At 40.9% G+C, this 24,978-nt stretch overlaps 1 protein-coding gene across 1 annotated transcript in view; it reads left to right on the top strand.

Moving 5' to 3' along the window:
• vstm2a (V-set and transmembrane domain containing 2A) overlaps window positions 1–24,978 on the top strand; it is a 73,758-nt gene that overhangs the window by 40,775 nt on the left and 8,005 nt on the right. The window contains exons 3-4 of the mRNA XM_035141891.2: window positions 14,664–14,714; window positions 16,753–17,083. Of these exons, the coding sequence (XP_034997782.1) occupies window positions 14,664–14,714; window positions 16,753–17,083 (382 nt within the window). The remainder of the gene's footprint in view (window positions 1–14,663; window positions 14,715–16,752; window positions 17,084–24,978) is intronic.

Genomic DNA, 24,978 nt, shown 5'->3' with positions numbered 1-24,978 from the left:
CTTAAAAAACTCGACTAAAAAGATGTCACAACCAGGCATACTCAAATGTCACCTCTCGGCTCTCATTAGGCATTCGCGTCGCGGGCAGCCGGTACTTCCTCATCCTGCTAGCCGTCAACTTGAATTGACATTTCACTCAGCGCCTCTCGTTTCATTCAGTATTCTTCTGAGGCTGCCTTTGCCTCGGTCCCCTCATCTCCAGCCATGCCATTTCACCTTTTTTGTCTCCCTGGAATTGGATTATCCAGCCCGGACAAAAATTAAACTGCCAAATCAATTAGGACTCGTCAAAGGTGCAGATTAATTTCCATGCTTGTTCATCACGCTCTTTCATGGGCATGTACTGTGTGTTTCCAAACTTGGAGTTATTGGTTGAACTTCGGCGATTAGTGCCAACCTACAATTGTTGACATTTAGAAGAACCTGAAGATGTTTAATATGAAGATGTGATTTTAATTCAGGGTTAAGAAAGAGCACTTGAATTCCCTAGTTAAGCTAGGCCCCGTTATGTAAAGTTAAATTCAATATTTTTCAGTTTTTTGCTGTTACTAGTGAACTAATGAAAAGAAAATGCCTCCATTCTCATAAGACAACAACAGTATTACATCTTCATTTCTAATACTTAAGGATAAGCAGGTACATAAGTCAACAAACCGCTTGCTTCGGATGTGGAAGACTTATTGTTTCCCAGGACAGTCGGTGTTAATTTCATTTGACATTGAAAATAATCTCTCCCAACCTCGACAAAGTTTCAGTGCCTCAAATTATCCAAACATTAATGTTACAAACTTCCAAATGTTTAGTCATATTAGCCTAGGGCTGATGATGTCAATCAGTCAGTCCCCACTTTGATCCAAACTGAAATATCTCAACAGCAATCGCATTGATTGCCGTGAAATTGAATGAAGTCAACCGGCTTTGTTGATCCTCCGAGTTTTTTTTTCTCTCGCACTATGAGCAGATTGACGTTTTTTTGCCTGAAGTGAAATGCCTTGACAGCTGATGAATGATAGTCACTGAAATTTGCAAACAGTCACCCGTTAACAGTCGGCACACGTTTTCTTTGGCTGTGCTGGGAAACAGATACATATCCAGCTGCTCTTTTGTTGCATTTCTGACAGAGTCGGTGCTCGAGATGTGTTTACTGCACCAGTATATCCAGGAATATATTGATGGGTGGGCCTTGTACTCAAATGGTTGTCACTTATGTAACTTGCAGGAGACAGTTATAAGCACGGTTATAAATCATCCAACTGTTACTATTATGTCAGTGGGGAAGAAATCAAGGCTTGGGCTTCAGGGTCATGATACAAGAATTTCTATTTTGACGTAGTGACATAGGCTACTGCAGTTAGATGACCTTGAATGGCCTGATTACAGTGGACATTAGGCTCTGGGTGAACGTTTAGGAGAAAATAGTTGATCACATAATCTCGTCCAGGGTTCAGTACTTTATTTGCTTAACATGACTTTACCTTTTAATTCAGATGGGAAACATGCCCCACTGAGTGTGAAGAGTGGAATGATCACCTGAACCAGACCCTGCCTCAGATCCTATGACACTGAGGACTTGCGGTATCAGGCCGGAACAAATGATGTGCTGGGACCGTCTGAGGACTCTTTTACATCTAACTACACAAGTTAGCCAGTTTCATTACTGACAGTCTTGATCTTTGGGTTTGACTTGAATGGTCTGTATTTATTTTGCGTTTTATCTTGTCTTGGTAACCACTGAAATCGCTTTTTAGTTCAGTTTTACATTCACCCATTCACACACACTCTATGTGCAGCACTTGTCTCTATGAGAAGGGGCAATTTGGGGTTCAGTATCTTGCCCAGGGACACTTCGGCATTCAGAATGGGGAAGACTGGGATCGAACTACCGACCTGCCGGTAGGAGCATGACCGCTCTAACCCCTGAGCCACAGCCGCCCCACTACAGCTGAGAATGTGCACATCATTTTGGATGATGTCATGCTGCTGGTATGGACCTCACATTCAGCAACATATGTATCTTATGTATCATTTATGGAGGCAATGACAAACAGGATGTGGTCATTCAGTTTGGAGGATTTACTGTGCGAGTGTCGTTTTGCACTCCTGTCTGATTTATTATTTCTCTCCTCATGACACATTTATGACCGCCAACTAATATGGGCTTCATTATTGTATTATTTATGCATTACTTATGTTTGCTTTTATTACCTCGGCCAAGGAGGTTATGTTTTCACCCCTGTACTTTAGTTTTTTTGGTTTGCATGTTTGTTTTTAAGCAAGATTACGCAAACAACACCACAACAGATTTCCACGAAAATTGGTGAAAGGATGTGGTGCGTCAGGGAGTTTTGGTGGGGAACCAGATCAGGAAGTTCAGGCTCCAGGAATCTTCTTTCACATTCCCGTTTACCAATTTATGTGAAATTCTCAAGAAATAATGCAGAGATCTTTTTGAAAAAATGTGAGGAATGCTCACATTCATTTACAGGGGACATTTGGTGTGTATCTAGATCATTTGGAATTTGTGAATTAAAGAGTATATTTTAACGGGGTTGATCTATATTCAGATACTGTTCGGTAACAAATATTCCTTTAGGCTAAATCAGAGAAGGGATATTTTGCCTCCTTTTAACATGAGCATTTTGCAGAACATTGCAGTGTACATGATATACAGTATGTATCTGATACCAATATGGTATCTGGCGATAAAGTGGACAGTCAGTCTTGGCGGAGGTATGCGCTCATCAAGTACCCTTCTGATTTTACACTTGATAGCAAATTGAAACAGTTCATGTGGGGAGGTAAAAGAGAGGAAAACAAATGGAACCAGATGTTGCAATGTACCTGACCACAAATGGTGCAAATTTCCTGCATTTACTGTAAAGGGAATTTTTTTATATAAATGTGGCCTAAATAGTTCATTCATAAATTAATTGCAGTAACAAAGGCTAAAGTGTAGGGAAATCCTATAGTGAGAAAAATAATATGGTGTTATTGTGAGTTTTCTCATAAATGTCAAGGTTGTAAACCTTATTTTCAAGAAAAAAAGTGTGAAGTTTAAGGCTACACACATTTTTTACAATAGTATGTAAAGTTATCTTGTTATTTTAAAGATTAAAATTAAAGAATGCCATCTTGTGCACACGTTAGTGTCCCAAGGCAGTCCCTGACTAAAATTGTGAGAAATAATTAAAATGTAATCTAAAGAAATAATAAAAAATTTCCAAAGTTCATAACTTTATTAAATATCAATCGGAAACTTGGATCTTTCTAACACTTCTGTATTTAACGTTTTAAGACTTTCTTTTTTCATTTAATGACGTGTTATAAACTCACACTCTGATAAATTAATGCGGCAATTTTGGTGAACAGGTTATGGGAGAGCTAAAACCGCTCCAACAGCTCTCGGGACTAATTGTTATTCGTTGACGCCGTCACTGCAGTGTTTTGATGCTCCGACACAAAGCAAGTCTGAGAATGTCTGCATGGTTAGTTCTGAAAACAGATTGTGTGAAAAAATAGAATACCTTTCATTTTTGACACGAACGTTGCACTGGGACTAATGTGCCCTCATCTTTTGGTACTTTTCGGAGTTCGCCCATGGAATCATCTTATACCTCCTTCCTCCAGCCTTACATTGAGACCGACTCATATTTCAATCAGAGCTCCCCTTGGGTCTTTAATTGCTGTAACATTGGCTTGTCAAAGGATCATTTCCCCTTCACTGGATAAAGTAATGGAGTAATTGTACACAATTCAAGTACTTTCATGTTTTCTACACGCACAATTGCAGGCTTTACATGCAATTAACATAGCTCTTGTCATAAACCAATGGGCTGTGAAGGGGATTAGTGTTTGCATGTGAATGGGACCCCTGTCAGCTGTGGAATGTAATTAGGGTTAACAACCAAGCTTAGACCCCAAACATCTTCTAGCAGGAGTCAGTGAGCATTGTAATTACGAAGCACTTTGTGCTTTATGTACACTAACTTTACACCCACTACGACCTCACTTTGTTCTGAGGGGGACTGCTCTGCCACAGAGGAGCCACAGCTGGGAGGAGAGATGGGATTCAAAATACACACAGCATTCACAACTCATTATCGGATATGATTAAGTTGTCCGTCCTGTAATGGATCTTGATGGCTCCAAACACCAAACGCATCAATCATAGCTGGAGACTTGTCATTGCGTATCAATACACTGTCAATTTGTACACATGCAGTGGTTACTCTTATATTGCTTTCCCTCTGGAGCTTTCTTCATATGTATCTTACATTAAACTAAGTAAACAAACTTGTGACATTGGTGCTTGGGCAGGATTCCACGATATGTATAGTTTATAGGATTTTATGTGGAATATTTCCCAAAAATGTACAGAGTGTAAGAGAGGTTCAGGTTCTCAATGGCAGAACAGTGCCAGAGTTTTCCTTTCAAACATCAACAACGCAGCGGGAAATTCTCCACTTCGACCCGTTCAGGACAGCAACTAACACGGAGGTGAGGGATGGTGCAGCAGGTTGAAGCAGGAAATAACGTGTTACGCCCGGGCCACACTGGCTGCGGTTGCACCGCGGAACAACTGCGGAATGACTTGCTATTTATTTCCCCGCCCCTGTTAACAGATTAGAGCTGCCACACCGGCTGCGGTTCAGCCACAGAAGCCGCACTGCTCTTCTAGAGATTTGAGGTCTCACTTCTTTCTCAGTGGCTCACAGCAGAAGAGACAGAGAAGATTATCTTTCATCGCGGTGTGCAACTGCGCAACCACAGCCGGTGTGAACACGTTCATTTGTTTATATAATACGGACATCGACCCATATCTCCACAAACTGTCTTGACATCTTCTTCTATGTGTTGTACTTGTATAGCTCTGCATTTTCATCCGGAGGTTTTTGTTTTCCGATGTTTGTTTTTTTCATTTTTGCGTCGGCCTCGTGTAAGAAACCTCACCAGCCCAGTCTTGTCTAGAACAAAGCTGTAACGTCAGCCTTGAATCAAAGGCAGAGCCGACAGCCACACTGAGCCAGACAGCAGCCACGTTAGCTTTGCTGCTAACTCGCAGACAGGGACACACATTTTGTCCTGCACCTTGTCTTTTTGAATGAATGACCGAACAAACAATCAGCGGGGACAAGTGCCGAGCCAACGTCAGTCTGCAGGCTAGAAAGCCCATTAGCTGCTCAGCTGCAGCACATTACGCAGCATGTAAACGTTCCTGGAAATCTCACTTCGGTCCAGTTAGATGTTCTTCAATACGACTTAACAACACTCCATCCTACTCATTACATACAGGCAACAGAAAGAGACGACTGGATGGGATTCCAGTCGGTCTTAAGTGGTTCCTCGACCATTTAACTGAGACATCTTGTCATGTTTAACTCCTGATGGGGCCGTCTCTAGCAGCAGAAGTACATTAAACCCAGGGAAATTTACATTAAACCCAGGGCAACTGTTTGAGGATTGTATATAATGTAATATAATATTATATAATAAAGCATAATATAATGCTTGTATAAGTAACAATTCCCAACCCACATTTACCATTGCTGCTCCTCCTTAATAATAGTATTTATTAGCATTTGTCACTATTTATATGTAAAATGTATTTATTGGGTTTTACACTAATGAACATTTCCTTTAAATAAGACAATATTTGCCTATTTGGCCGATGATCATAAGCTTCAGTGGGCAGCTGCTTTTGCCCAAAAGAAATACAAAATATAGTAATATAAATAATAATTGTTTGCATTGATTTTCACTGGGTGAGTTTAAATTCATCTAGGCCAGCGTCTATTGGGATTGCTTTTTCCACTGTTGATCAGTTCTGCTTTCCGAAAGCGAGGCAGTCAAGCAGTCTCTTTTAAGATGATGATGTTTCTCCTTTTTTCAAGTTTGAACTGGTATATTTTTAAAGATGATGTAAGAATCCATGTCAATACTTGTTTAATGTTTTAAAGGGACATAGCATGCCCATTTTACCACAAGTTGATATGGTTCCTTGGGGTCTTAATGAAATGTCTGTAATATACTTTGGTCAAAATACCACAAGGATCATATAAAACAGCACCCTTTACCCTGTATAAAACAGCCCTCCACAGAGCGACCTGTTTTGACTGCCTGTTCCTTTAAATGCTAATGAGCCAGCTCCCCCTCCCCCTCTCCCCCATGATTTTAAACGATATAAATTACATATTTTATATGATATAAATTATCAAATATGCATCCCATACTTTGTATTCCCCTTGTTGTCCTGGAGTTTTAATTTTCCCAATCACATAATTAAATGTCCCCTCTGCCCATCCACTACAAGCACACAAGCAGACAGACAGAGAGAGAAAGAGAGGTGGGGGCTATGAAGACCATCATTTACCCCGAACCGCGGCACTTCCGCGTCCGGTGTACCCGGCGTAACTACTGTAACCGGCGTAACTACTGTAACCGCGGAACTACTGTAACCCGCGGAACTACTGTAACCCGCATACAGTAGAGCTGAACACTGGAAGTCTTCCACACAGCTGGCAGTGTGGAAGACCGCAGGCAGCGCAGCCGCGTTTCAGCGGCGCAGCCGCCTGGCTGTTCACACGGGACGAGCATTTCTCCGCCTGGTCAGCCCCATAGACTGTATATAAGGTCAGCCCGCGATTCTGCTTTCTCCGCTTGTTGTTGTACCCTGAATGTCGGGGTTCGGGGTTACAGTAGCGCTGAACACTGCGGAAGTCTTCCACACTGCTGGCTGTGTGGCGCTGACACAAATTCCAGCTCACGCATGGAGAGCGGCGGTCGCTCCCGAGCAGCTGCTGCAGCCTCCCAGTCCCAACGATCCAGACAAATGCCACATGTGAGTGAATCGGAGCTGACCAGCGGAGAAATGCTCGTCCCGTGTACAGCCTGTGCTGAACGGCGCTGCGCTGCCTCGCAGCCTCCGGTAAACCCGGAAGTAACGAGTGTGGGGGACGGGACGGGGGGGCCAAGACCATGTAGGAGACTTCAATGTATTGTTACGACACAATACCCAGAAGCGAATCAGTCGCCTACCATGACGTTTCTGACTTAGAGGAACTATAACAAAGCAGTGTTTTTTCCCAGAGTTTTTGGGTTGGTAGACATGCCAGATACCTCATTAACCTGTAGAAGCACTAACAAAGTGGAATTTGCATGCTATGTCCCTTTAATACTCAGCCTGCTCCTCCTCTGTCAGACAACCCTGAGAGAGAAAGTATTACTATTTCTCCTCATTTATGGCAGCTGTCTTTTCTATGATATTGCTCAAATCAAAGAAATTGTTCTCATTGTCCTAGCAGATGTAATTATTTCAGTTGAAGCGAGAAAAAGAATCCCCCACAGATAATCTTACATTGTTAAACATCATCAATTTGTGCTTTGATGCCTCGGAGGTTACCTCATCTACCTTGACTTCGGCTCATGATGTCCTTCATTCCTCATCAGCCTCCCTCAGAGAAAGGCCATGAACTCATTTGTGTCAGTAAAAGTGGCTGTACAGGCATGAAATTAGCTGCCGAGTGGGAACATTCACTTGCGGGTCATTTGTCTTATGGAGAACATGTTATCATATTGCTGCACCAGATGCTGGTTTATTTCCCGCTGCTGAGGGCGGAGAAACGGTTATCTTAGCCTCTTCCATGCTGGAATTCTCTTTTTTTTTAAAAATCATTATTGAGCATAAGTGGAAATGGCCACTCTACAAAGAAAGCCTTGCTCTTTGATTATGAGAGACCGACACAAAGACGTGGTCTGTTAGAACATTAAGACATTTTCTGTTATCAGTCCCCATCAGTGCTGCGGTTGAAATGTTCTCACTTTACGTGACACGAGTGCAGTGCCGTTTAAGACTTGCCTATTTTGGAACAGGCTGTTTGCTTGTCCTGTGTTAACGCTCCAGAGCTACTTCAGAATTATTCCTTGTCATCATTCTTTGAGTCCTCCTCAGACAGATCGTCCTGTTTATTGTTTGGCTGCAGAGCTTTTTATAACCAGTCTATGGTGCAGAGTGAAGAAACTGTGTTCATCCTACCTGGTTTATCTACAGTGAAGATTTTATTGTCTACGTTTGTCAGGAAATTAAATGGAATTTACTTTATTAGTGTCTGCATGTGTGGCTGGTATATGAGTTTGAATGTTTTACTGAATTGCTGTTATTTCTTTCAGGCATTGCATGTCCGCTGTTTCAGAGGTCTGTTAAGGAAATCAACGCAATGTTCAGATCCAACTTCACAACTTTTCAAAATAAAAACTGTGTAATTTAGCTCGATATAAAGCAGTTCAGCAACAAAATGAATATTGTGCTTTTAGTTTGAAGACAAATTTCTAAATATGAAATTGTTCTATGAATGTTGTTTCCATGACAGAGGTCAGGCCACCCGCTAATGTCTGTACCTTTGTTTTGTTCGCCTATACATTTATAACAGTTCATTATAACATAAAACCAGGTTAAAGTGTAGTGCACACACCTTCTCTAAAATAAGCTAAATCTATTACATTGCTGGTAATTCTTACGTTTTATTTTGATGTACCTGTCATTTGGAGTGAATTCCCCAAAAAGTGGTTGATATGTCAAGTGTCAAGTGAATATGTCGAGTTCACTTGACCAAGTGGAAGATTTAATCGGTTTGATTTATTTAAATTCATTTAATCCGACTCGCCAACTCATAATTACACTTCAAACAATGTGCCATAAGCCTCGATTTCCTTTCCTGCCCATGTTTCGAGGAGAAAGCCAGAGTACTCTCAACTCTCATTACTACAAATTAAATGAAAAAGGCTATGGCAGGCAGCTGGTTAGCATAGCTTAGCACAAAAACTGGGAACAGTAATACCATATGTGCTGATATAGGTACACGTATCCAGGAGTCTCTGGAGCTAGATAGGAAATTCCTCTGATTGATCTTCAACAAAAAAAGACTTTTTCACTGTATATGGAAATCAAGAAAAAGAGTATACTGAAAAAAACAGCCTCATGCTGTTTGAGACGTTTGTTATGGTCACACCCTCGTGTGGTAGGGTGACATTTTCAATACTACAGAAACTGAATGACAAGTCGTCATGGTGAGCATCATTGAAATGCACAGCTACGGAGTGTGTCTTATGATTCTGTGTTCACTGATCATCAGAGGGGCAGCGTTCGCATGTGATCTATTTAGATCTATCGATGCAAAATTCATGACATTGCTGAGGAGTAATGTTATATCTGGTATAATTGCACCGTGCAAGACGATGGCAGCAGTTGTTGCCCCAAGGAAAAGGGTGCAAGAGATGGAGGATTTTATTTTTTTCAAAGGACGACAGATGCAACAGATAATTTATTTAGGGTTTTAGCACTCTTTGTGTGGAGTGTTTTGAAAGCCGAGTTGTATGCTAGATTAATCTGCAGTGATGATATCGCTGTTGTGCAAAACTATCTTTCATTTTCACTGCCTTCTCCATGAAGGCCTCTGTGGAAATTGAAAAATGGACTCACAGGGAGACCCTTTTCATCTTAAAGAAATAGGAAACAGCCAGCAAGATGTTTTTGACGATTGTCAATAGTAAAGTGCTCTCATGATGAAACCCCTGTTTTTCATGAACCACGTGTCAAAGGGACTTAAATTGTTCAACAAAGAAACAAAATCTGCAAAATCATCCAAACCTCCATTACAAATGCAGAGGATGTGATGAATCTGTGCCATTTTATAATCTTAGAACCTGAAATGGTTGTATTTCATAACAAGTTGGGTAAATACAATGATAAGTTGTTAAGGGAGGTTGAATTGTAGATAACACATTTATTTAACATATAAGACAGCATCAATACATAAAACCCTTAATAATGTATGCATGATATTTCAAAAGTAAAAGACAAACACTGCATAATCTTAGGTCGGCCCCAGTCGCCTTCACTTAGAACTAATCAGCTTAATGACAGTCAGTCAAACATCAAATGAAACGTCTGAGTGTGAGCCGTGTTTCCTTACTGGACCTTTTTTCTCAGTGGGATGGAACACTGCCAAACTCTTATTAAAATCCAATGTCCACAACGGGATATATACATATATATATATATTTATAAACACCACTGATAACCAGCAAATTACATTTCTGAAGTTATTTGAAATGTTTAAATCTGCATCATCCTTCCTACAAAAACAAAAATATATATTTAATATAACAAATCAAATAGCGTCCCACAGGCATTTGTCATAAATACCATCATTTTATTTCATATGAATGGGATAATCTAGAGGGGTTTTTTTTAAAGTGTACTTTAATACCACTACTCAGCTGTCATCATGTAATGCAAACTGGCTGACGATAAGCTTCCCACTGCAGTGAGCACAGAATAATCTCCTCCATCTATACAGCTTGAGATTACAGAGTTTAAAATGTCATATGAAGTCCATGTCCACGGTTTATCCTCCTCTTTGCGTTTGTGAAATCCAGTGACTTCAGGACAAATTTATGATAAACATTGTCTCATTTTAATGTGTTTTCCTTGGTCATGCCAGTAAACGCTTCTTCATAGTCACAGCAAATCTTTGAAACTTTCTTTTTTTGACGCATAAATAATTGTTGGAGCCCATTTTACGAGCCGTCAGTTTGAGATCTGCATGAGGAATGGCAGCGTGTCATGGCGGACGGGATTTGGAATAAAGCGTCAGGCGATTGAAATTGAGATACCTTCGTGCGGCCGCGTCTTTGGCTCTGAAACCACTCATCTAATAGAAATGGGTTATAAATGGGAAAATAATGGAGGCGTAGGTCCTACGGTGTCATTGAAACTCACACTGCTGTCACGGGCTCCTTACTTGCTTGAAGAAACATTTGTCAGGCGCACATTTAGATAAGAAAAAGTCGCTGAAGAGTTGAAACTGTTAAATGCAACTGGAGTGATTATGCTCTATAAAAGGTTTAGCACGCTCCCATTTTTGATCCATTCTTATTTAGAAGACACAAAGCAACCTCTCTGTAGCAGATTAATGCCTTTTACATCAGATGATAAACGTCTGGATTCCTAATTGATATTGGACATCCATTATGTCACTATTATGTTAATTGCTCTTGTACAGTGCTGGGTGACTAATGGGTTCACACTCGTAAAATACCAGCTTATTTTTTTGTTTTAGTGCCCATGAATCCAATGAGTGTGTTATAATAAAATATTGTAAAACGTTCCGCAGATAGAGGTGAACCCAGGCGTGGGTTTATTCTCAGTGTGTGGACAAGGCAGGTGCAGTCCTCTGACCTCAGAGGGGAGATGCTGCCATGAAAACAAAAAATTATACATCGTTGTTTTTTTTTTAAAGGTAAGGTTGTGTGTTAGGAGGCAGACTCAAGAGACATTTACAAAGACTAAAACAATTTGATTTATTCGGTGTAACCCACATTGCACATGTAAGACAAATTCAAACAAAACAAACAAACAAACCAAAAAAAAAAGGTAACAGAGCTTAACGGGTAAATTCAGCTGAAATCCATTTAAAGCATCATATTCAGCTACATGGACGTCAATAGCTCCTATCAGCCAACAGAGTACGACTCCCTTGAATAGGTCTCTAAATTGACTCAGTAATCAGTCTGGAGCCACATTTAATCTGGGGTGTCTCAGTTCGTCTCTCCCCTAAAGCAAAATGGTACTTTCAGTCAACATTCGTGCAAATTAGACATCAAAAAAATGATTCACTAAATACTGAGAAATGTACAATTTAAATAGATTCTTATAAACCAAAGAGCAACTCTTACTAGACTGAAGCTACTTGTATCAAAGGTACATGTCTCTCTACCCATTCCTACCCATACATTATTAGAATATCACAGCTCAGCTGTTTTGCAAATTGATATATACGGTGGCTAGATTCATACAGAGATTGTTTTGTTGACGAAACTTGAAATCCATTGTTAGTGTTTTCTGGAGTGGTGTGTTTAATTTTACACTATAGCAGACCCTGAGCTTTCAGGCACTTACTAAATAGTGTGTCTGCGCCCAGAGCGGTGACGGTGGAGCTAATGGACTGTAGGAACATAGTGTTTACAACATCAGAGGGTGAGTTTCATGGAGTTTTGCATTTAATTTTTAAAACCTACTTGCGCACTGTTTACATTCAATGACCTAAAGAAGGATAAGTGCTATGAGGAGAGAATTTCAAATGTTAAATGTGAGCAAAAGTGCTGTAAATGAATGTCATGAAGAACCCAGGCGTTGTTGAAATAGCAGCTAATGTGTTTGGAGTATGGTATTCATCCTTAGCATAAAACGTGTTTTCAGTAATTCATATTTATAATGAAACCATAGACATCTTGGAAGAGGCCTTGATTCTGCTCTGGTTGATCAAACGCAGAGTGGAATAATTTCTTTAACAATTGATATTCAAGTATTTTTTCTGTAGTTCCTATTGCACTGTGTTTTAGTACCTTTTATTTCATCTTAAAAGTATGCATTGAGGGATTTAATGGCATCTAGTGGTGAAGTTGACCAACTGAATACCCCCTCGCCTTACTCTTCCCTTCCAACTGGGGGCTAGGGAGGGCCCTCTGTAGAGCCAGTGTTTGGTTGGTCTGTTCTTGGCTATTGGCAATCCAATAGGGCGGACACTGATCCCTATGCAGCTAGCTTTAAAGGGCACATTTTAAGCGACCAAAAGCTTTCTTAGTTGTAAGTGATGATACACTAATGAAAAATAGATATGGCAATATATATATATATATTTTTTAAATCCCTCACATTGGACGTTGCATACTTCATGATATGAGGTATACCCTTGCTGCCATTTACGTGGCTTGCCTTCAAAAGGGTACTCTCCAAGCACAAGCCAAGACAACCTTAATAACTTCATTCATGTTGCAGTATTTTCTTAAACCTCACGAAGCTCAGGTCATGTTGGATACTTTGTTTTTTTACACCATACATAACGGTAGTTGGTTGACTCAGATTGGGTTCAGACAGAAACATGTTCTGAGTCACACTCTGAAGTAGAGACACAGAAGGCATTGCACACCTGTTTTAACTGACTATGATGTTTACACAGACTTGTATGTATAAATACAGTCTTATTCCACTTTAACTGACCTGCTTGTTGTATTGTACCAAATTCCAGCGTGATTGGCTAGCAAAGCTGCCTACTTTTATTACCTAATCAAAGGAGCCACTGCATTTAGAGTAATCAGTGAAGAAATTCAAATAATGAGAGAAATTACAACCATTCGACTTGTATTGAAAAATGCACTATTAATTATGTGCTGGGAGCGGGTTGGTAATAGAAAACAGTCTCGCCGTGATGAAAAGCCATTTCAATAGTCCCGTGCGATTTCCCATGATGAAATGTGCAAGAGGCTGTTAATGTTCAGTGCGAGCGAAGTGCCACAGCCACCACATGCATGAGCAGAAGAGCCCGTGTTTCCCCTCAGGTGACACGCTGCACGCAGACTGCACACCCAGGCCACGCTGAGAAGTTCATAGGAGGCAAGGCTGAAATGGACGGCTTGAAACAGCCTGACGACAATTCATCCTGCCTCGCCGTTAAGGACGTCTCTTTGATACAATAGAGAATGCCAGGTCGATCTGTGGAGTCGAGATGTGGGAGTCATGCATACATGCAGGCAGGGAAAGTTACGGCTCCTAATTCTGCTCATTAATCACCTGTCTGCCGAAAAATCCTCCAGAGAAAAGCGCTCGGTTCCTCCGAGGTAATTACAGTGCTTGAAATAATGCTCTCCCCAGCAAATGCTCATAAGTAGCCATCTTATTCCTCTCCTGCCCTTCCTTTTTTTTTTTGTCTCAGCTGTGGAGCCGTCCATGTCCTCTGGAGAAACCTCCTCCTCCGCCTCCTCCTCCTCCTCCTCCTCCCTCTCTCAAGCCTTTTTCTGCAGCCCCACTCTTGCTCTTCTTCAGCTTTGTAGTCAGCAGACTTTTTTTTCCCGGGCACACATCCATTTGGCATCCGATGTGGGATAAATAAATTATAGCCTCTAAAATCAATGCTCGGTCCATAATGTAGGCTGTAGGCTTAGTGCTTGCCACCGTGCTAGAATTACACCACTAGGGCTCAAAAAGGGGCATTTGGTGGGCCCAGGAGGGATGGTATTCTCTGCCTTTTTGGATTTTTTTTTTCTTCACTGAAAAGCTATTCCCGGCGTTCTGACATTTTATTATTCGCCCATAAGTTTTTATGAGTAATATTACTTTTACTGCGGCAACTGATGGAAGTTTTGAGGCATAATTTCTCTCAGGAAGCTCTTAGTTTGTCACACATCACGCTGGTTTGAAGCTGTTGTTTCCTCCCCGAATTTGCCGTGATCGTTCGGAGGCCTTGTTTAATTTCTCCACAGAACCACTTAAAGAATCTAAAAATAAATCAGAAAGTCCAGCAGGAGGGACATCTTTGTGCATTTATTTTTTAAAGGCAGAGCAGCGGCGATGCAGTCACTCAGCCTGCGAACTACGTGCCGGTGTGCGAATGAAAGATTTATAACCCCCTCGTTGGATTGATGATGCCTTTTCTCAATGTGGTCATAGTAATCTCGTAGTTGGTTTTAGGGATTTCGTCACCGAAACCTGCACGAAATACGTCCTTGATTGTGTCCTCGGAGTGTCTGTGTGAGAGCCGCTGCACTCGGCAGGATAATATCACTCCGCTAATGCTCTCTTTCTCCTGTGTTCTCTTTCTGTGTTCCAGATGGAGATGATACCAGAACCTGATCCTGATGATGAGGGGACAAAAATAAGTGTAAGTAGAGGAAAGCGTCGTGTAATCCTGTTCTGGGCTCAACATAGGGTCAAAGTGATTGTGAGAGAAAGGATGTTCACAAATAATTTCAAAGATTGCAAAATGTCCCCTAAGCCAAAAAGGTAAAGCTATTAAATAAATCTGTATGTGTAACATGATCACATTATATCACTGATATCTGTGGGGGGTTACACAAAGACACTGCCAAAGTGGTTTTGTGGACATATGAAAAGCAGAACAATGTGCATTAAACACTTGAATCTGATTGGACACCGACAGTCCAATCACGTAGCGGAATCCAGTCAGAAGAAGAGACAGCTCCGTCACTTTCATCTCCATGGAAGGTCTTGAAAGGTGGAGCAGATTGTCATGGTGCTAGCTGCAATTATGTTTGATGATTCTGTAGAAAATAAGGGGAAAATGATATATGTGCTTTGAATGTATACAAACCCAACTGGGTCATAAAAGAGCCTTTCAGGACCAGTGGCAGAAATGAAGACAATGATGCCATAGTCATTGTCCAATCACATCTACGTTTAACCTTTTTTTGTTTTTTTAACATTGACATATATTTAACATTTACAACATTTTCTCTCATACAGATTTACTGTGAATGTCATGTTACGAGCTCAAAACCTTTTCCACCCTAATTCGAGCCCATACGGTCGCTGCCCAGTGCCTCTCACACACGTGTTGCCGGGACCTAAGTTGGCAGTTGCCTCATTCCATGCAAACACAACAGCAACTGATTTCCCCTAATAACACACCTTCAGCGGTAGAAAGGAGCTAATCATTGAAATCAGTGGCAGTGTATTATTACTGTCACAGTGGTTCTCGTCCTGCATTCATGGCCGGGAAACTGGTTCGCCCCTTTTTTTTCCCTGCCACTTTAAATGCAAAGCTGCGCACGGAGGCGCTTTCATCTTTACCGCCCATCAAACTACACAGTCTTTTTTGGGATGACCTCACAGGAGTGTACATACAGCCATACTTCACGTGACCAGTTTGACATCATGTCTAATTTTAGATGCTTATTTTTGCAGAGATAATTTTCTCATATCTCAGCAATTAAAATTGAGTAAACATGATTACAACATCATAATAACTTAATAGAATAATGGATATAACTATAAAAATATGACCTGAGTTAGATGAAACCACAGGTCCCTTTAAAATCATCATACTATTAAGTTTCAATGTCAAATGTTATCCAATGCATGTTACTTGCAGGTTATCAGGTCTCTGGTTTTGTTTTATTTTGAAATGTGCACTAGCAATACATAAATAGAATGCACACATGTTAACCCTGGGTGATATGATCTTCTTTATCGTGAGCCAATAGACGTTTGTCACTGATGCTCTACTTGCACCAAGGTAGCTACACTTTGAAATTCTGCTTCTATTATTCTATTGCAGACAGTATTTCAATTTTGTCATTATATTGATGAAACAATCATGTACATTCGGTTTCTCAAGTGCTTTCGTTTGACTCTGCCAAAAGTGATCCCAAGAAGACAGTCCTGCAACTATCTGGATCAGACACTTTTCTCGATTGACTTCTTTTTTTTTTTTTACAGAATAATGATGTTTTGTAGAATTCGCAATAATGCACTCCGATGGATTTTCACTTTGTATCCCCGGGACACCTCTTGATTTAATGCTGAAGGCCAGTAAGTGAAAGATTTTGGCTCCAATGCCACCAGTGTAGAAAGGTTAGTTCGGAGCCCTCGTGCCCCTCAGGATGGAGGGGGGAAGCTGCAGATGATAACTGCAGACAGATGAGAACCTTCTGCCTCGAGCCAAGAAACCTTGCTCTGGAAATATATTTTTCACCCCTGATAGTCATTACCATATCTGTCTAGGTTACAATACACAAATCCACTCTGCTTTTTAAATGTGTAAGTATCCAAATGTGGCAGGATGAGAATCCCAGGGCATTTTGTAGAATAAAGAAGTATGATTTGTCATGGAACCTTCTGGAGTTAGATCGTGCTGTTCAATGTTATGACACTGTGGTCTCTTGTAATTACTCTAACAGACAGTGAAGGTCCAGGGCAACGACATCTCCCACAAGCTGCAGATGTCCAGAGTGAGCAAGAGTGACGAAGGGCTGTACGAGTGCCGGGTGACGCGGGCTAACTACGGGGAGATTGTGGAGTACAAGGTCCAAGCCTGGCTGAAGGTCAACGCCACGGCCAGACCACGGCGACCACTGACACCTCCCAAGAAGAGCTCGCCACTGCACCTGACGGACAAGAAGCCAAGAAAGTCCAGCTCACCGCAGGACAGCATGAGCTCAGACCAGAGGGTGTCCTCCACCTCCACCTCTCACACATCCTCCAACACAGCTCAACACAACCCCGGCTCAGGTAAGGCCCCAGGGGAGGGTTATATAATGAGGGCACCTTAGAGCATAAACCCCCATGGAGCCAGATATTTTATTTCCAGCATATAGTCTGGTCCCAATCCCTCCTGACTTCTTGGGACACATTTGTGAGGTACTTGCCAAGTACTCAACAAAACTAGTTGTTTGGTTGAGATCCAGAAAAAGTTCACCATGTTTCAAGGCAAACTGATTGAGATCAATGCACCTGCATCGCTCTGAATTATCTACACGTTTTTTTTTGCGATCGATCCCGGGTGAAGAGAAGGCCATCCTCGGTATCTGGTGCTGCTGGACAGCTAAAGAGAGACTCTGAGGAGAGTCTCTGTTCTCACAGAACTACTTAGACAGATCGCGTGTTGTGCAGAAAAGCAGTTAAAGCATTTTAATGTGATTCGAAAGCCACAATGCAAAGGAGCTGACCGAGTAATGAATGAGCCTTTGGTATTGATCAACTCCCTGCCTTGCTGAGAGGAAAAGTGTAGCTTAAGTTTACTTCACAACTTGAGCCAAGTAGCGGGAATACATCTCTGTTTAATATCTGCTTTTTGGCAAAGTCGGACTATTGACATTCTGCCACTCTAAGGTCCTCCTGCCAAGACTGTGGCTTTAAGGTGGTGGTGTACATTTCAGTTTCTCAGGTCACTGTAGGATGTCAGTTGAGTGATTGCAAATTTAAAACACCATGACAGACAATGTCAAAGTTGAGTCTTGAGTCCTCTGGGTTGTGATTGGCCAGAACATGCATGCCTCACACGCCAAATGACAGACACACAAGCAAAAACTTCATGGATTTTTTGACGGTCCACTGGCTGCATGCAATTTATATTTCAAAGCAAGACAGGAAAAGTATAAGGGGTTTTTAGTTAAGGGTTTAATTTGAATATAATGTGTTTAAGAGATGATGTAAAGGGAATTTGACCACGTGGTCTGACTATATGTGACAGCTATTATGGAAAGCAGCAGACCTGCACACACAGTCTCACAGATACATCCGTGGTAAATATAAAGACCATTAAGAGCCATTCAACAGAGTCATTTTTTTACTGCCACCACAGATACTGAAGAAGTCTTTGATTTTATTTCATCTTGCCGGACTGGAATCTTTATTCTGGGATCAGAGAGTCAAGCTCCTGCCTCCAGCATTCCCAAAGTGTTGCTTCAAGCCCCTCCACTAAGACGATGAGAATCTAGCCTGTGACTCTCTAAATCAATTTGACTACTTTACTGTTAATGTTTAAAGCACTGCATGGTCAGGCTCCCAGGCTTATTTCAGAAATGTCCCTGTCCCATGAGTGGCTGCTGAAATCCTCAGGCAGGCAGGCCTCATCTGCTAACTCTAAAACACACAGGGGGTGCACCATTGTTCCACACATACTGGCTAAAAGTTATTATTATTATTTCTATTGGACTCGAACAAATTTAATTCATGAGATTCACTGCAGTGTATCTGTATCATTGAAGCCCCAGCACATCTTTAACTGTCAGTCCTTTCTAAGATCAGGTCTGTAATTGCATTCAGCCGATTGCAGAGAATATTAATGTTACCTTTGTCCTTCATGAAGCACGGGGAATAATTTCAAAGACGTGTGCGGGCTCATGCCAACTGAGTTGTCTCAGTGAGTGCAAACATGCTCTGCCTATGTGAAAAAACGGGAAATGTGCATGTGCTAACAGCTTGTGGAGGATATTTTAACCATTTCATGGATTTTGAGGTCAGCGGAGTTCGAAGTAATTCTCTTCAACACGTGTGAACAAAATCCGGATCAGTGGATTAGCTGCTCACTGTAATCTTTTTTTCATCAATGATCAAATGTGCGATATATAATATTCAAACTTCAGTCCCAATTATAAATGAATACCAACCCTCTGAGTATATGTGTACATGCTGTCACCTCAGTGCAAATTATGATAAATTAAGAAATGTTTTATTCAGACACTTCATTAGACGAAAAAAATTGTGCATTAAGTATTAAACAGAAGAACAGCAGAGTCGTCACATTGACCTTTAATTAAACGTGGTTATTGAGATAACAAACCACACTTCTAACTACACACTTAACCCTGACAATAGGCTGCCATTTTAACTGGAGAGAATTGTTTTTCCTCCTGCTGTTAAATTACTCTCATATATATATTTACTACTAAAACTCTATTTTGATTTTAGGCCATTACTACAAAATTATCATTTAATGATAAGACAATAAACATTATTTTTAATCTGATATGAGAGACATATGGACAACCCATATTGAGTATGTGCATTTTCTGATCCGCCACACTGTAGTCAAGTTAATTCATGGATCAAAATGTACTTGTCTCCGGTTTGGCAAATATTTGCGATCATGATTTAATAACGTAGTGTCCAATGTCAGAGTCTAAACATTACCCCCCAATAGGGTTTTATGATGCTAAGACAACTATGATAATAACCGCATGTCTGTCCGTGACTCCTTTGGTTTAAAATAAACCTGGGATTTGAAAGTATGATCGCAAAGGTTGAAGACATCTCCTGGGACATTACATGGCAAGGGCAGTCATTATTGCACCACCACAAGAGAAGGGTTGTCAGAAAATGTGATTGTTAATAAAACATCAGTGCCATATTGCTTTCTGACGAGCCTTAAACCACAATTAATACAAAAAATAAAAAAAGAACTTGCCCTAAGCAAAAAATATTTTTAGACTGACCTAAGCAACTGAACTAAAAGCTTTGTCAAACAAACAAACACATTTATAAATGTAGGCTCCCTTACGAAGAAAGTCAAATTGATGGCTGGGAGAACATATTACAGACTGCATTTATATTTAGATTCTCCTCTTATTTTGCGGACCTCAGCATAGTTGATAAGGAAATTAGTCCAGTTAAACATCAGCAGTTATACATTATCAGTCCCTGTTTGGCAGCGCACGGATTACCCTCAGGTGTTTCAGTGTAAATTTGCTAACCATTAACTCTTGGCAATATATTAAATTCTCATATCAAACTACATTATAATTGTACTGCCCCTTCTCATCTATGAATTCCAGTCATTTCCTCTCTGGCCAGACAGTTCAAACACAAAGTCAGAGCCTGCTCTGGGCTCAGATAGCCCCCTGCACCCTGAAGCGAAACACAGAAAGATATTACTTGCCACTGAATAGAGGTAAAAGTTGAATAATCCCCGGGGCTGCAGAGTCGGAGATTATGAGCCAGCCAAATTATGCTGACAACTGTGTTGCAGTGAGTCCTGTGTGCGGTGTGTCTGACACTGATAAATGCCTCTCGGTAGCTGCTCAGACAGCCTTAGCCACCTTCTATGAGCAGCAGAGAGGTGTTGAGCTGAGGGCGACAGAGTTCTATTACTCCTGTGCTCAGGTTGGAGGCAGATGAGCAACAATAGGTAAATGGAATGAGATGAAATTAAACCTGGGAGAGTGCAGATATTTTCCCTTTCCGCATTGCTGCATCTGTAAACTATGAGGCACTTTCCGGATGGGGGGGGGGGGGGGAAAGTGGCTGCGGCTGGCGGAGTGGCTGCACCGGAAGCAGCAGCCGCCGCCGCCGCAGCAGCATCAGCATCAGCATCAGCGACAGAGGCATAGTGGTTGTTCACAGCTACTCCCCACCAGTGTGTCAGCTGTTGTTAGATCACAGCTCAGCCTCCATCGTTCCTGGCAGTGTTGTTTTCTCAAAGCTCAGAGGTGACCGGAGCTGAACGAGAAAGAAGAGGAAAGAAAAAGGTCCCCTAAGCCAGACTTGTCCTCCTACTCCTGAGGCCAGCCTGGTTCCCGCATGAAAGAAAAAAACAAATATGAACTCAGCTTGATTGCATAAGCATTCATCCAAACAAAAAAAAAATCAGTGACCTTGTTTTTTTGAAGAACCACCATATTTTTTTAAACTGCCTCGACCGTGTATGTCTAAGGAGAGAACACCAGTGAGTCATCACTCCACTAGGTGGTTGGGAACAGCAGGACTGTTGTTCATGGGTGCATTCACGTCGCTCGAGCAGTTGCACGCAATGTCTGTGTGTCACTTCAGTTGCATGTGGATGAGTCCATGTTCCCTCCTTATTCAAACAAATGTGAATGCATGCAAATCTGCCCAACACCTAAGTGCACAGTCAGGAAAATGTCCAGTTCTGAGCAACACTCAAGTCTCATGAAGGATTGTGCTACATGAGTCCACGTGAAAATAATCTGGAACGGTGAAAAATGTTTGCAGAAATAATCCACATTACTAATAACTAACCTGCCAATAGTAACACATCTAGTAATCATTACATGATAGATAAAGAGATCCAACTAACACATAAAACTGGGTTGTATAATTGTTCACCTGTAAAGCCCTTTAAAAAAAAATCTTACCATTATGTTCTTGTTTCAATATTAGGTGAAGCAGACATATTTTAATAGCATGTGGGGTTCCTCAGGGATCTATTCACGGGCCTCATCTGATTAATAATAATATGTCCACTATTATGCAGTCTGAACAAATGTTACACGTTGTTAGGACTACTCCAGTTTATGAATGGTGGAGTTAGCAGCAAGCTAGCTTTATGTTTGGTAAAGAGTTTTTATTCATAAACAAACCTAACTTTTACTGTTACTAGATTATTGCATTCAGTACATTTGTACTTGCATAGGTTGGACTTTTTATATTGTTGCTGTATATTGAATTTTGTTTTAGCAATCCTGACTGTGTATTATACTGTGTATATGTAATTCATTTTAGGAAATAGCATATAGTTAGCATTTTGTTCATTCGGGTGGGGATACAGACATTATCAAAAACCCCCACATTTTTCACCTCTACTTTACTATCAGTTTAATTTACTATCAGTTTAATTTACTATCAGTTTAGTTGTAGTTTAATATAAGCTACATAAACCATCTCCATTTATAAGCTTTTAATTTGAATACAAAAAAAATATTTATTTGTCAATCTACTAGTATATAAAGCTATCAAACAACAATGGTGGACTGAGAAGTAGACTACAATATTTTCATCTGAAATAAAAACGTTTTTTTTAGTGAAGTTCAATTTCCTAGAATTTGTACTAGTAAATTTATTGAAAGGTAAAAACTGTCTTTTTGTTTGAGGAAAGAAAACCAAAATTGAAAAATGATTGAATGAGAAGTAATATTATAGCACACAGTGACTTTAAGCCCTAATCAGATGCATGTTCCTCATATCAGTTATGGCTATGTGCTTCGGAAAGTGTTTGCAGTAATGTCACACAAAACTGCTTGTGTGATCCTTTCAAATGAGGTGGGTGGTAATTTTGGAGTTTAAACACCAAACTGTGTGATCACATTTCGCCTGACCCACAGCCGAACAGTCAAGCTGCAAGGTAATGACACCCATTTTTATATTTAACCAGCCAGTCAGCAACAAAATTCCAGTCACGGCTCATGCAGGCAGACAGTCGAGAGTGTAGGATATCAGTCAACAAGCGAATCAGACCGCGAGTTTTATAGCAGAGCCACCAGGCAAGCGAGTCAAAGAGACAGTCAGCTCGCCAGTCAGCCGGCCAGGGATCAGCAGGAATAGATGGAACTGGCACTAAGCCAGTTGGAGCTCCCTGTGGAGGTGCTGTGGTGATTCACATCCTTGCCTCACTGAACCCGACTGCCTCGCTGGCCTGGAATCGATATTTCACATCACCATTTCACCGAGCCAAAAACATTTTGGCAAATTGCAGAGCGTTGTGTAAGGTTAAGTAGGACAAAATGAAGAGTATTTTGTGTGGGTCCATTCTATCCCTGCGTGTAGCAAGAAAGCCTGAAGAGGTCTGACTGTGGCCTGGGTGGACAGAAGGCAAACAGACGGGAAAAAAAGTGGCGTCGTGCACAGTTCAAAGTCCTGAGACATCATATAATACGTCTTCAATTCAAATTTGCAAGGAAAACCTTTTTCACCAAGCTTTCACTTCCCCTTCATGGTCCACCTCTGCAGCTGAACAGTCTTGCAGGAATTGAGCTTCATTCCAACTCACTAGGATATGTGAAATACTCCAATCACTGCCCACATAAAGGGTAGTTTTTTTAGAATTCAGCTGAATTTCTCGACTTTATTTTTCTCTTTGCTCAGCGATTAAAATGCATGGCAGCGTACAACAAATAGTCACAATTGTTCCCCCCTTTGTTGTCTAAAAATAGCATGGGAGCACAGAGGGTACGTTTACCTTTACTATCGCTACAGGTTATTTTTCAAGGGAAAAACAGCGCACCCACAAAAAAATTGCTTTCCACCTGTTTGTGGCTGGCTTATGGGATGTCTGTTTCAGGGATGGAACAAATGGAAACATTCACACACCCGACGCATGCTAATGGGTAGAACCTGGTGCAAAGGTCTTATATATGTTATATTAGTATTGTAGATTCATGCTGTATTACAGTGTACTGGCAATGCAAGGAGAGCAAATAACTGCTGTAGCAGAATTATAAATTATTTCTGGTGACATGGTGATGTCATTGAATACAAATCCAACAGGAACTAGTCAGTTATTGTTAAGATAACATAGAAGAAGGTACATAGGTCAGGAAAAAATGACATCACAGCTGAAGAAGATATGAAGAAATGGTCTTTTCGATTTGATGGAATAAAAGGCACCGCCCCAACTGAAAAATGCTTAAGCCCTGCTCTCAGAGTGCTGAGAGTAGGAGCAGACTTCCAGTTTCCTGGGAGTTTGTTAAGACATGTGGAGCATAAAACCTGAATGCTGCTTCTCCATGTTTAATGTTCACTCTGGGGACAGGGAAAAAGACCTGTCCCAGATCTGAGAGGTTTATAATGTAGCTGCAGATCAGAAATGAGGACTCTAAAGCATTCAGTACTTAAAGGCCGACTGAAAAAAGTTGATAGTTGAAGATTTGACAATTGAACATGTGTCTTTCTATCTGAATCAGCAGCACCTGCCTGTAGTCACCCATACTGAAGTTAAACACGTGGATGAGTTCACATCCTGCTGAAATATTAGTCCTTTGATATTAATATGTTCTTGAGATGACTGAAGTAGGTTTATTACTACTACTGGACCTTGTCAGGACCAGGAGACCTCAAAGCCAAAGCCCAGGCCTAATGAGGCAAAACATTATTCCTGAGGTCCTGGTTGAGGTTAAGGGTTGGATATGAGTTGTGTTTCGGTCGAGGTTAGGATTAGGTATGAATTGATCATGGTTAAAGCTAAGGTGTTAAGGCTGAAGAGGATTTTTCCCTGGACTGTGAGCCCACATATCTTTTTTTCATTATTCTTTACCTGATACAATTGTATCTACATGCACTTTCTATTACTGTTCATGTTTTCTCACATCAAGCTGAAAAAATGCTTTGCAGATACCATATAAAACAATAAAAACACAACAGCAAATATATAATCTATGAATAAATACATAAAAACTCCTGTTCCGTACATGTGTTTTGCTCTAAATCCAGAGGATGTGTAGCCATATTTGGGCTTGATTCAGAGAGCATCTCGAAGATGTCAGAGCTGACACTAAAGATTACTGACAAATTTCTTCTTTTTTTAAGTTCCCTCCTGGTCACGTCAATTTAAAACGGTTTCAGGAAATGTTTATTTACAATTCCACAATACAAACTACACTATTAGCGTTGCTGTTGTCGGACCAGGTGTAGGTCGAGCTGGTTCTCCTGCCTGCCTCTCTAAAGCTGTTTTCAGACATGAAGCCCCCGAAATGATCCGCACAATTTGCCTTTCACATACGATGAAAGCAGCAGGAGATTTAATAGTCAGACATGTTCAAAACAACAGAAAAAATCTCTGCAGGATTCAGCCGAGGGGTGGCCCAGCATCGGGAGGAAGGAAATAAATACATTACACTGTGGAGATTGCATGTTTTTGTCATGTCAATTAGACATCTTCATCTGCTTCACTG

Source organism: Hippoglossus stenolepis, chromosome 19 (genome assembly GCF_022539355.2).
Source record: "Hippoglossus stenolepis isolate QCI-W04-F060 chromosome 19, HSTE1.2, whole genome shotgun sequence".
Lineage (NCBI taxonomy): Eukaryota > Metazoa > Chordata > Actinopteri > Pleuronectiformes > Pleuronectidae > Hippoglossus > Hippoglossus stenolepis.
The sequence above is the reverse complement of the archived record's forward strand: the minus strand, read 5'-3'. Positions and strand labels throughout refer to the sequence as shown.